Source organism: Microtus ochrogaster, chromosome 16 (assembly GCF_000317375.1).
Source record: "Microtus ochrogaster isolate Prairie Vole_2 chromosome 16, MicOch1.0, whole genome shotgun sequence".
NCBI lineage: Eukaryota > Metazoa > Chordata > Mammalia > Rodentia > Cricetidae > Microtus > Microtus ochrogaster.
The window spans coordinates 40,688,465-40,702,135 of NC_022018.1; the positions used below are offsets into that span (position 1 = coordinate 40,688,465).

A 13,671-nucleotide genomic window follows, 5' to 3' on the forward strand; every position below is an offset into this window, starting at 1 on the left:
TCTCTCTCTCTCTCTCTCTCTCTCTCTCTCTCTCTCTCTCTCTCTCTCTCTCTCTGCAGGTTAGATGAATAAATCAAGGGACAAAGAGGCCATGCTTCTCTCCTGCTAACCTGGTCTCCTCAAGGGAGCATTCCTGTCTCTGGTGGTGGTGGTCTTTGAAACATAACTCCAACAATCCCTTTGCTGATATACAAGGTGTCTCCAGCCAGCAGCACCTCAGGAAACAACCATAGCTGCCGGGAGCTCCTTTGCCTGAGGACATCCATTCCCATGTACAGAGCCTTAGTCTGGCAGGAATGTGTTCCATAATGCTGTTGTAACCTCTGCTACCTCTGCGAGTGTAAGGCTTTGTGAGACTGACACCAGGTCGTGTTCTTCCCCGTATGTTTAACTTCTTCCTTACTGTGTTGCCCTTCAACAGGCTCTGATTCCCCCCAGATAATCAGCTTGCCAGTTAGACCTGTATAGGGACCAGGTGCCTTTGCCCGTGGGGCTGAGGTATTTCCCTAGCTACACTGTGGTTTTCTATCATACTGCCAATTTAAGAAATGTTTTTATTTATTTATTTATTTATTTATTTATTTATTTATTTATTTATTTATTTATTTATTTGGAGGTATATGTGTGTGTCACAGTGCATATGTGCAGGTCAGAGGCCAACTTGAAGTTGTTATGTTATCTGCTTCCATCATGGGGATCCCTGGGATCACAGTCAGGTCACTGGACTTGATGGCCATGTCCCTACCTGCTGAACCATTTCACTAGCACAGCGCTACTTTTTGAAGAGCTTCTTTCCAGTTAGTACATCCTTTGTCTTAGTTCTTTTCTCCTTCCTTCCCTCTGGTGAATGCCTGCTTTATGCTTTTCAGAAGGCTACCAGAGCCATTGCTTTAAATTGCTACATTTTACTGTTTATTCCTGGTACCACCTGAGCAAAGGCCTACTGAAAAATTAATGCCACACACAGTGATTAATTATTTGCTTCAGTGGAGGGTACCCTTAGAAGTGTTTAGAAAATCCTTTGTATATGTGTATTTTTTTCCAGGTTCTTGTTATGACAAACAATGCTGCTGTGAGCATAGTTGAGCACATGTCCTTGTGGTATGATTGAGCATCCTTTGGGTATATACCTGAAAGTGGTATTGCTTGGTCTTGAGGAAGGTTGTGTCCTAATTTTCTGAGAAATTGCCATACTGGTAACCAAAGGGGCTTTACCAGTTTACCCTCTGACCAGCAATGCAGGAGTGTTCCCTTTACCCCACAACCTCTCCAGCATAAGTTGTCATCAGTGTTTTTGATCTTGGCCATGTAAGATGGAATCTCAGAGTTGTTTTGATTTGCATTTCTCTGATGACTAAGGATATTGAACATTTCCTTAAATGTTTTTTAGCCATTTTAGATTAGTCTGTTAAAAGTTCTCTGTTTAGGTCTGTACTCCATTTATTTTTATTGGATTATTCGTTCTTTTGATGATCAAGTTCTTGAGTTCTTGGTATATTTTGGAAATCAGTTCTCTGTCTGATATGTGGAGTATTGATATTAGTTCTTATTTGGAAATCTTGTAGAATTCTGAGTTGAAACAATCTTGACCAGATCATCTTGTTTCCTAAGAGAACGATTTCACACACACACATACACACACACACACACACACACACACACACACACACACACCCGCACCCCCCAGACTGGGCAGGAAGAGTCTGCTCCTCAACCCTGCTGTCTTCATCTAGTATGGAGATATGGCCGCTGGACCCATCGGAGGCTTGCATTCATTATTAAATGTTTTTCTTTAGTTGGCCCTAGGCTGGAAGTTCAGAGTATATTTTTGGACAACTGCATTTATGCACAGAGGTCTGAAACTGATTTGAAGCCCCCGTGCTTCGTTTAAAAATGGTTATTACAATGTCTTTCTGCCAAAAGAAGAGACAGAAGAAAGAGAAAATAAAACCTGGACGTGATTTTATAGTAGCTGAATTATCTACTACAGGTTAATTTTCCTCAAGCACTCCAGTAAGCGATTGGGGAGTAAGAGCTGTGTGATGTGGACATACTTAGCCCTGCTTCCAAAATATGTCTTTCCTTTTGTTCACATGTGAAACAAACCACTGCTTCAATTAGATGTTAATATTATATTGTTAATATAGGAAGCTTAGCAATTTGTTTTTAAAACCAGGTTAATACAGAAATTTTGAGGTCATGAAGAAAAGCAAAGAAAAGAATATTTTGGGGGCTGGAGAGATGGCTCAGAGGTTAAGAACACTGATTGTTCTTCCAGAGGTCCTGAGTTCAAGTCCCAGCAACCACATGGTGGCTCACAACCATCTGTAATGAAATCTGGTGCCCTCTTCTGGCCTGCAGACATACATGCAGACAGAATACTGTAAACAAAAATAAATAAATTAAAAAAAAAAGAATATTTTGGTGCTAATAGTGAAGTACTCAATAAATCATTTAACAGTCTTGAAAGTGCATGACAAAAACCAAGAAGAAAATATGTTTTTGTGTTTATATATAAATGTTCTATAAATGATTCTGTTAGCAGTGGTTTAAAAAAAGCCACTGTAACAAGTTTAAATTATTCAACTATATAGGAGAATATGGCATATTTTTGCCAATATTATGCATTAACTAATATGCCAGCATATTAGGACAATGGCACTGGGTTTTGATCCTAGTGCATGTACTGGCTTTGAGGGAGCCTAGTCTGTTTAGATGCGTACCTTCCTGGACCTGGATGGAGCAGGGAGGACCTTGGACTTCCCACAGGGCAGGGAACCTTGACTGCTCTTTGGACTGGAGAGGGAGGGGGAGGGGAGTGGGGTGAGGGGGAAGGAAATGTGAGGTGGGGAGGAGGCAGAAATTTTTAATAATAATAATAATAATAATAATAAAAACTAAAAATTAAAAAAAAATTGTACCCCCCCCCCAAAATATTTTGAAACAGGATCTTGCTAAGTTGTCCCCGTAGTGGCTTTCAGCTTGACATCTTCCTGTTTCAGTCTCCCCAGGGGCTGGGATTACAGATGTGTGTCTGTATTCCCGGCTCTGTCTTTAGCTTGAATGTGGTTACAGATTCACATGTGTACACATCTGCCAATATCTGTCAGTTTTTGTATTTTCTACATGTATAGTAGAATGTTTTTCTGTTTTTCCATGTATAAACTAGAAGGGGAAATAAATTAACATTGTTAACAACAGTACCACAGACAACAGTTAACTAGAAAAAGAAATTTCAAGTTGAACAGAGCCAACTGAAAGCTCCACTTTCACATAAAAAGGAACACGTCTCCTGGCTTTGCTTCTGTTTGATTTTAATATTATTGTTTTGAAACAGGGTTTCACTATGTAGCCATAATTAGCCTGAAACTTGGTGTGTAGACCATGCTGGCCTCAAACTTGTGGGCGATTCTTTTGTCTCTGCCTCTTAAGTGCTGGGTTTACAGTCCTGTCCCATTACTGTCGGCTTTAATCTTGAGTTTTAATTGATGATCAGGTAATTTTGTTTAAATTGTCAACATGAGGGATTTAGAGTAGAGCAAATCTACTAGTCGCCTGCCCTGGCTGTGTGACTTTGAACAAGATAGACTCTCTCTGTTTGGTTCTTCCTTCTCTGAAACAGGAGGCATAGTGAGTGCTCACAGGATGGAAGCCATTGCTAGCACCCCCGTTTATTACATGTCTTGATTTCTCTGGGGCTCAAAGTTAGATGGTTTTGAGAAAGAAAATAGATTGTCTTAAATTCACAGGGGATTGGTTTTTGTGGAATTGCCAGAAAGAGGACCATCCCAGGAAGGGACAGGAGCTCAGATGAGTTGTGTTTCTTCTGTGTTCCTGGTAGGGTCATGAAGCAACTAGGGAACTTCTCCTCTGCTCTGTGCCTTCAGGTCACCTCTGCCCTTCTCAGGCATCATTGTTTTGAGTTTTTTAATCAAAAAGAAAAACTTTGCTAAATGATGATGATATCATGCTCAAAGGTACCATATTTCTGATTCTGATTGATTATTGAAGATCAATTCTGACATTTAGTTGGTATTGCTTTTTGTTTGTTGATATTAAAATATATTGGCCATTTAGTGTAGAAAAATGTTTGATATTTTAAATGTTTGACTTAAATGTGAAAGACTTTATTTTCTTACCTTGCTAGCTGTTAATAATTTATAAAACTGTCAACATGTGCTTCAAGGAGAGTGAAAGCTGGTCTTGTTTTCCTCACCTAAGCATTGTGACTTGTGAAAACAGAATTCTGGGACTGGGTGGGGATCCCTGATTCAAGGGTTTGTTGATAGATTGCAGATGTTAGCCAGAGAACAGACTAGGTTCTACAATAATTTCTTGACACTTCCAGCAAGAAGAATAGGGAACTAGCAGAAATAGGTGCAGTGGGCCAGATCACAGGGCTTTTTTTTGATAATAGAATTTGAGGAAGGTATAAGCTGTGTGTATAGAATCTACTTGCCTAGAGATTAGGGCAATATTATGCCAGATAAACAGTGTTTTGGATTGGAAGACATTCTAGAAGGAGCGCTGCTCTGAATTGGTATGTTACATGTGTTTTGTGTAGGTGGATTTTTCTTTGGGCCTCCAGCTCATAAATAAAGACATGGAGACTTATTATTTATGAAAGCTTACCTTAGCTTAGGCTTATTTTAACTAGTTCTTATAGCTTAAATTAACCAGTTTATATTAATCTATGTTCTGCCATATGGTGTTCTTCATCTCCATACTTAACTGTCCATCTTGCTTCCTCTCAGTAATTCTCTCTCTGCCCGGAATTCCCACCTATCTCTCTTGCCTAACTGTTGGCCGTTCCGCTTTTTATTATACCAATCACAGCAGTATATCTTCACACAGTGTACAAGTATCCCAGAGCAGCTCTGGGCTTAGCAAGAGCACTGACTGGCATCAGGCACGATGGATTTCAAGTCAGCAGTTTCATCATACACCCAGAAAGGAGCCTCTGCACCAGGGAATTGATTCGCTCTCTGTTTGCTTTGCATGCCAGCCTTAGGCCTTTGCAGTTGAACTTAGGACTTCCAGAATTGTTATTTCATCATTGATATATACATTTGGAGGACAGTTTAGTGTAAGTATAGTTTTATTAACCTTAATGTGCCACTATCACTTATAGAAACCACCAGAATCCCCTACTTTTTCGTGGTCTAGGCCTAATTTCCACCTACTTTGTGATTGCAGTGAATCAACAGCCGATTGATTTGCTTTTGGAGGGTCCTGGAATGGCACAAGATTTTTGTTTGTTTTTGAAAAGACATGTCCAGTTTTTCTAAGTTTTATTATTTATTGTCTTGCCCCAGCATATTGCAAATGATCGGGTTTGCTGTTTGATTTATTTAGAATGTTGTATTTGGTGTAGGTAACTGAAAGGCAAATTTGATGCCAAGCAAGGGTAGACTGACTACCTTATGACTCAGTGTGCCTTTCCTCTGGGTTTCTGCAGGGCTTGAGGTCCGGTGGGTGGATTGCTACTTTCCCTTCACCCATCCTTCCTTCGAGATGGAGATCAACTTCCATGGAGAATGGCTTGAAGTCCTTGGCTGTGGAGTGATGGAGCAGCAGCTGGTCAATTCAGGTAGGAAAGAACCTGGTACTACATTTACAGGTTTCCTGGAGGGCCTGCCTATTCTCATGTGACCTCATTTGCATAATCACCTGCAGTTACATCACCAGGGGCAGCATCACCAACCTCTCCAAGAATGCCCATGAGACCCATGTCCTATGCTGTGCTCGTCACTCCTCGTTTTGCAAATATGTCTTATCTTTGGATATCCCACTTGTCAACTCTTGGCAGCTAGATTTGGATCTTAGGATTCTGTACTCATTGGGAGCATTGGGGAGGGTTTTGTAATTGCCCCAAAGACATTTATTTATATATGTGTCACATGAGTGCAGTTTGTCTTCCGAGCTATTCAAGAATAAAGGTAATATATAATCCTCTTTTGTTGTTATTGCATTCAGTTCAGTAGCCAGAATTCAAGAGAGATTTTATAACTACACTACAGCATGAAATAAAACCACACAGGCCCATGATACCTAGTTGCTCCCTTCTGTCAGCAAAGGTATTACCATCAAGTGAAAGAATTTGGAAAGACATGTAGCTAATTAAATTCTAAACAAACTTGAGAAAGCTCTTTGCAACTCTTTTTCTGGGGGACCATTGCCTATTAGAAATGATACCATTTAGACTTGGTTTCAGAACTGTGCATTTTAAAAATATGACTATGAATTTAATTATGAAAGAACCGTTTTTAAGGCTAGGAATATAGCTTAGTTTGTCAAGTCTTGCCTAACGTGCATAAAGCCCTGGATTTGAATTCTAGCACTACTTAAAACATGGCGATTAGGTCTGTAAACAGAGAGGCAGGATATCAGAAGTTCAAGGACATCCTCAGCCATGTAGTGAATTCAAGAGTCGCCTGTGATACATGAAACAGCCTCAAACACTCTAAAATAAATATGTATATATGCATGTAGATATATATTGTGGAGTCTGATGTTTTTGGTGAATGTTGAGAGACTAATCAGTGAAGCAGCAAACAGAGTGGTACTGATGTGGATTTTTGTCTGTTCAATGTCCCCTACCATCTACATTTTGGCCCTGGAAAAGGGGCATTTGCTTTGTGGTCTTAAACGGCAATTTTGGATTGGGTACAGAGCCCTCATTTTCAGTGTAGACAAGAATAAGTCATTTCCCGTTGGACAAACTATGATTAAGGGCATGGTACCAGTTCATGATGAGGTGAGACTGGAGACGGAGGTGGTATGAGTGTTGGAACTGTCCTTGGATTAGAGGCTGAATGCCTGGTCACTCTTTTTATTCTCGTTACCGAGGCCTGCTTCATCTGCTAAATCACTAAAATGATGAATTTTGAAAAATAAAAAGAATTCATTCCTAAGAGGTGGCAGGAGTTCCAATCTCTAATCTGCCTCCTTGAGAATAGGGCTGTAGAATATTTATGGGTTAAAGAAGTGGATGGTTGAGAAAGAGAGAAAGGGGATTAAATACAGGGTAAGGGAGAGTGAACTGATCAGTCTGCTGTCCATGAGTGGTTGTACACGTGGCTCTTCCAAAGATGCATATTCTGGAAATGTTGATGTTTGGTTTTTCTGAAGGTGGAGTTTTGGGTCTTTAAGTCAAGGTCACTCATCAGATAACTGTGTGTATCTGAATTAAGGCTTGATGTCTTCAACCTGGTTGTAGTAGCCCGAAGTGCTCCAGGTCCTGGGAAATGGCAAATGGCATGGCTTAGGGCAGTGGCCACATCTCAGCAACGTTACTGTTAACAAAGCTCATGGTTGTACCATGTTTATATGTGATTTCGTGATTGATGACTGATGATGATGACAGCAAATGACTTGAAGCCAGGGGAGCCTCAGAATCTATCCAGGCTTCCCCTGGCTTTTCTTCTACAGAGAGTGGATCTCTGCACATAGCCAAAGGCTTCATAGGCAGCTTTCAAATGTGTGAAAAGCTGACTGACAAGTGATTTTATTTTCCTGAATATCGGCGTCCCGAAAAGACTGGCTGTGTATGCAGCATCCCTGTTGTTTCACCATGCTGTCTCCCTGCCCTTCCACGTGCTCTCCCTTTCTTGGTTCTTGGTCTCTGCATTCCCTTTCCGCTCTATATTTCTCCAGTCTTTTCTCTCACAACAGAGAACTGGAAGAGAGAACTTTGTTTTGTTTTGGTGTTTTTACAATCAGGTCTCATGTAGCCCATGGGATCTTTAAACTTGCTGTATAGATGGACTTTGAATTCCTGCTTCTCCTGCTTCGTCTTCTGCATGCTGAGATTACAGGTGTGCACTACCACACCTAGCTTAAGAGAAAACTAGAAACAACATCATGATACTGTACCAGTTTTAGGTCTTGTAGAAGATTGGGTGCGTGCCTAGATCACCAGAATGCAAAGGTGCCCATGATGAAGCAGTAATGGTTAGTAGCAGATGTCATCTGAGCCCTGATCATGCACTACTATTTCAGAACATATGCTTTTTATGCTGTCTCCCTTATAAACATGCAGGCAAAATTCTGAGGTAGATTTTGCCATAATCCCCATTTTTTATTTTGTCTGGGACAGGAGAATCTGATCAAATAGCTAGCTTCTAGTACTTAACCACTGTCGTGGTGGTTTATTTTTCAACTTGACACAAGCTAGTTGTCCGGGAAGTGGGACCTCAATTGTGAAAATGCATCTATCAGATTGACCTGTAGGCAAGGCTGAGGGGCATTTTCTTGATGAAGATTGGTGTGGGAAAGCCAAGTTCACTGGTAGTCCTGGGTTGTATAGGAAAGCAAACTGAACAAGCCAAGAAGAGCAAGCTAGCAGGTAGAATTCCTCCATTATCTCGGCTTCAGTTCCTGCCTCCAGGTTTCTGCCCTGAGTTCTTATGCTGACTTCTCTTTATGAAGGATTGCAAATTATAAAATGAAATAAACCTTTTCTTTCCAGGTTGCATGTTGTCGTGGTCATTGTCACAGCAATAGTAATCAAACTAAGAGAGCCACCAGGTTATGCTACCTAAATAGGGAAGTGCGTGATTTTGCAGAGGTCAAAAATTGGTTTGGAACAACCAGTTTTTCCTACCATGAAATGAAGAATGGATACTAATGGAACAGATGGAGCACACATTTTCACTTGTTTTATAATCAGCTCCCTTAGAAGAAGGGCTCTGCTACCTTGTATGTCATCTATGACATACATATTCTTTTTCTTAACATAGTTTTTCTGTTGATTCTTTTGGGAATTTCACATCAAGCGTCCAAATCCCACTCACTGCCGGGCCTTCCATGTACACCTTCTACCCTTGTATTCTCCCCCACAAAAGAAAGAATAAGTTCACTTTGCTCCTCCATCTTGCCTCCCTCTCCATCACAAATCCTTTGTTAAGGTGGCCTTGGGAGCTGCTGTGTGTTGCACAGTATACCCTTTTGCCTGATCTGCTTTACTTGCAAATGTTCATTGCAATAAATTGTTTGTCTGGTTCAGAGCCTCTGTCTTCTGGTACACTGTCAATACTGGACCCTCACAAAACCCCTCTTGGATAAATATTCTTGCTGTTGTCCTGAGTAATGGAGATTAGTGGTTATAGCTAAACAGAACTGGTTCCTTCATATACTCCAGCAGGTCATAGATAGGTAGAAGTTGGAGTGGGCCAACTCAAAATCCTGGATGATAGGCCTGGGTGGCAGCTGAGTTGGTCAGCCAAGACCCCTGCTAGCACTGCCCCTCTTAGGTGAAGGGCGGGGCCAACTTCCCTGCCTCTTGAGGCCAGGGAGGAGCATAGCCAGCTCTCCCAGAACAAGTTAGTTCATCATGGCCCTAGATTATCAATGTGGCTTTAGGCAGCAGTCCAGACCTCTGGCATCTGCATGGCTTTTGCTGGTAACAAGGACCGGGATCTCAACATGGACCCCAGCTGCAGTAGGGCCATGGTTCCAGACATGGCTGTGGTGGCAACACAGGTCCAGATATTCCATGACCTCAGGTGTCACTGCAGTCCTCTCGCCTCAGCCTGTTCTCCACCACTGTCATGTCTCCAGTTCTGCCTCTCTTCACAGCACATGAACTGCTCTGCTTGCTTTTCTTTCTTTCTACCAGACATTTACTCATTATAGTGGCACCCTGCCTGTACTGCCTGGTGGTGGCAGTGGTCCTCTGGCCACTGTCTCTACCCCAGATAACTGGCAGGCCTAGAGTGCATATTCTTAAAGCATGGGATGAGCTTGCTAATGTGCATGCACACTGCAGTTGGCCTTGCTATACATGTTTTTATGTCTAGAGCATGTGCTTTCCAAGTGCCTCACAGAATTGTATCTTTTCTCGTCTTCCTTGTATTCTATATATTCACTGTGACATTCAGGCTCCTAGACTTAGTAATTGTGATGTGAGTGTTGTCTATTCTCCTGATGATTTGGCCAACCACCTCATACCCTCTGGTGCTTTGAGGATAATGTTGAGTCATGTCCCAGTACTACACAGTTTCCCCACTGGGATGACTCAGGCTGATTCTCTCTATTCGTAAGGGGTATGGGATGCAAACATCTAAAGGCATCATCAAGGGATGATGAGTGGATATGATTGTGCCAGGAAGGAATTTCTCATTCATTGACACCTTGTAAAGTTCTGAAGATTATACATAGACCAAGGCAGAGAGAAAAGTCTATAGTAGAAAGTAACTTAAAATACTGAATCTATGTCTCTGGTGGCTAATTGTGCTTGTCAACATGACCACGTCTGGAATCAATTAGAACCTAGGCTGTTGGGTACACCTGTGAGAGATTTCATTGATTGGCTCATTTGAGGTGGGGTGGCCCACTTTAAATCTGGATTACTTCAGGCCAGGAAACCCTTTAGATGGAATTTTCTGTCCTGCCTGGTTTCACAGCTGTTCAGTCCCAAAGAAACACACAGAGGCTTATATTAATTATAAACTGCTTGACCTATTATCTCAGGCTTATTATTAACTAGCTCTTACAGCTTTATTAACCCATAATTCTGGTCTATAGTTAGCCACAAGGCTTAGTACCTTTTCTCAGTAAGGCATTCTCATCTTGTTTCCTCTGCATCTGTCTGGTGACTGACTCTCTGCCTTTCTTCTTTCCAGAATTCTCTTAGTCTGGTCACCCCACCTATACTTTCTGCCTGGCTACTGCCCAAACAGTGTTTTATTAAAATACTACTAATCTCAAATCTTTACAGTGTACAAGAGCATTATCCTATAGCATTCCCCTCCCCTCCCACTTTTTTTCTTTCCAAAACAAGAACTCTGAATCTAATCTCCTTTGTTTAGTTTCTTTCTTGGCCAATATCCATAACAAGACCCATCCTAAATCTTGGCCATATCTGCTTGTGGATGTCCACACAAAAGGACATGGGAGAAGGGAGCTTTCTGTTTTTACCTGCTTTCCCTCACTGACACTGGAGAATTCATCTATATCCTTGCTGAGTATTTTTCAATGGGGTTAGATCCTACTTCTAGATTCCAGCATAGTCTGAAGACCAGCGGAGACATCCAGCCTCATGTGCCAAACAACTGCAAGGTTCTTGGCCTTTCTGTGAAGAGATAGTGATTGTTGGCCTGTAAGTCACTCTAATAGATCCCCTTTTAATATGTGTATTCATTGTATCAGTTGTGTTCCTTTAGAGAACTCTTGACATACAGTTTCCTTGCCTCCTTGTTGAATTGTAAAATGGGCTCTAGGGAAACCTTTGTAAACCCATTCATTATCAGTTTCTAGTGCTATACAATTATTGTTTGCCTGTTTGTATATGAAGTTTTTCTTACAGTCTTCCTAAGGCTAATAGGGAATAGAATCAATATTGTCCCTTTGAGGCTGTCATGACACATAGACATAAAAACGATAATGGTACCATGTGGTATTTGTAACAGAGGAATGAGTAATAGGCACAGTGAAAGAGAAGAGGAAGGCTTAGAAAGATTATCAGGAAAGGCTCAGAATGGAACGTATGATGTAGCGGTTGCAAATGTGTCTCAGGATAAGTTAGGTTCCTGTTTCCCAGGGGTTATCTTTGGCATCACTGCTACTCCCCAGTTGGTCTTCCTCTTGTGCTTTCCTGTGTTAATGTGAGGCTTTTTCTTGTCTGTTTCTCTTTGATAACTCATCTATGCAGTCTCTGTGTGGTATAGTGTTAGGTCAGTGATTTAAGTGAATCAGCTTTTAAAGGTCATTAGTCTTGGTATAGCCTTGGCTTGTTAGGTACACTTGACATGCTGTTTAATAGTTAGCATTTTGAAGAATGCTAGGCAGGGTATTAGATCAGGAGGTTACAGAAATAATAAAGAGTGCCCTTTCCTTGCAAAAACTTACAGCATAGTACTTTGGATCCAGATTATACCCTAGAGCTCATGTATTCAAGGACCGGTCCTCAGGCTGGTGCTATTAGATATGGAGTGTATTGGAAGGAAGTCAGGTCATTGGGGGCATTCCCTTAAAGGGGATTTAGGCTTCTTCCTGTTTCTGACCTCTATGATGTGAGTAGTGTACTCAGCCGCATGTTCTTATGTGGTATGCTACTGCATTCCTAGTGTAAAACACCAAGCCAGCTAACCGTGAACTGATAACCTATTACCTCCCAAACTGTGAGTACCACAATGCTTTGAAAATGCTGTGTTTGAGATAAGCCGAATATTCCCCTAATTTTGGTGAAGATTATGTCATAATCGCAGTGAAGATGAATAATATTTTCATCAACAGCATGTTTGCTCTTGACCTTTTTGTGCCCCACATCCAATCTTGTCTTGCTACCTCTGATAGCTTCTGCTGTTTCATCCTTTCATTTATTATGTTCTGTAAATGTCATATGGTCAGTATGTATTCTTTATATGTGGCTTCTTCCCTTATCATATAGCAGTTTTGAGTTTTCCCTCTGCTATGTGTCAGTCATTCCTATCTCAGTTCATTGCCTTTCACTTTGAATACTATTCTGTTGTATAGCTACACTTCAGTCTGCTTACCCATTCATTTTCTTTTTGATGGATATTTGGATTGCTCCCAGTTTGAGGCAGTTAAGTATGAAGTTGCTATAAATATTTGTGTATAAGCCTTTTGGTGGACATGGTTCTCTTTTTGAAAAGAAATCCATAATAGAATTTTCTGTGTCAATAACATCCAAATAATTGCCTAGTATTGTTCACCTTTTCAATGCCTGCTAATTTTCTTCTCTTAGTATTCTATTAGTGCTGTGAAAAATATGTGTTCTGCTGTGATTATGGAGTTCTATACTATGTCCGTTAATTCTGTCAACTTTTCCTCATGTTTTTTGGTATTGTTATTAGGTGTGTTTATTTGTGCGTTTGATGTGTTTTGCAGAGGAGTTTCCCCTTTCATCCTTGTGAGACCTTCCTCTGTGGTAATTCTTTCTTAAAGTTTATTTGTATTAAAATGATGTACATCCCTATTCAATTACCTTTTTATTATTATATTTACATTTATTATTCTTGGCTCCATGGAAAACCTCATCATTCAACATGTATTTAATTCTTTCTAGCGCTTTTCCCTTGGCATTTCTTACAGACTGATGATAAAGGTGTGTTTTATCTGAGCACACCTTTCCTTTTTATCTGAACAATATTTTTAATGAATATAGATTCATGGATTGATGGCTCTGTCCTTTCTCTTAGCAATTTAAAAATGTTGCTGTTTTTTACCTATGGTTATATGAAAAGCACAACAATTTCATTTGCCTAATAATTGTTTGTCTATATCTATGTGTTTTCTGTTATTTTCTTAAGCTAGTTTTAAGGTTTTTATTTTTGCCTTCTTGATTTTCAGAAATGTGATTTTCATGTTTTTAGATATAGTTTTCTTTGAATTTACATGACAATCTTTTCCTCTTTGTTCCCCCACAGAGACCCCTTTTTATTTTACAAAAAAATATTATTTTTTTTAATGTATGAGAGTTTTGATTGTATGTGTGTCAGTTCATCAGTTGCATGCCTGTTGTCTGCAGAGAACAAAAAGGGTTTCAGATTCTCTGGAACTAGAATGCAAGATGGTTTTAAACCATCATGTATGTTGATGCTGGGAACCTAATCTGGGTCCTCTGGATGAACTGCTGGTGCTCTTAACCCTTGGACCCTCTCCTCTCCTCTCTCTCCTCTCCTCTCCTCTCCTCTCCTCTCCTCTCCT

At 40.6% G+C, this 13,671-nt stretch overlaps 1 protein-coding gene across 3 annotated transcripts in view; it reads left to right on the plus strand.

The window, feature by feature from the left end:
- The window catches only part of Fars2 (phenylalanyl-tRNA synthetase 2, mitochondrial), a 384,286-nt gene that overhangs the window by 120,851 nt on the left and 249,764 nt on the right, over positions 1 to 13,671 (plus strand). For all 3 annotated transcript variants that reach the window (XM_026782839.1, XM_026782838.1, XM_013349092.2), the window contains one exon: positions 5,459 to 5,590. In XM_026782839.1, the coding sequence (XP_026638640.1) occupies positions 5,459 to 5,590 (132 nt within the window). The remainder of the gene's footprint in view (positions 1 to 5,458; positions 5,591 to 13,671) is intronic.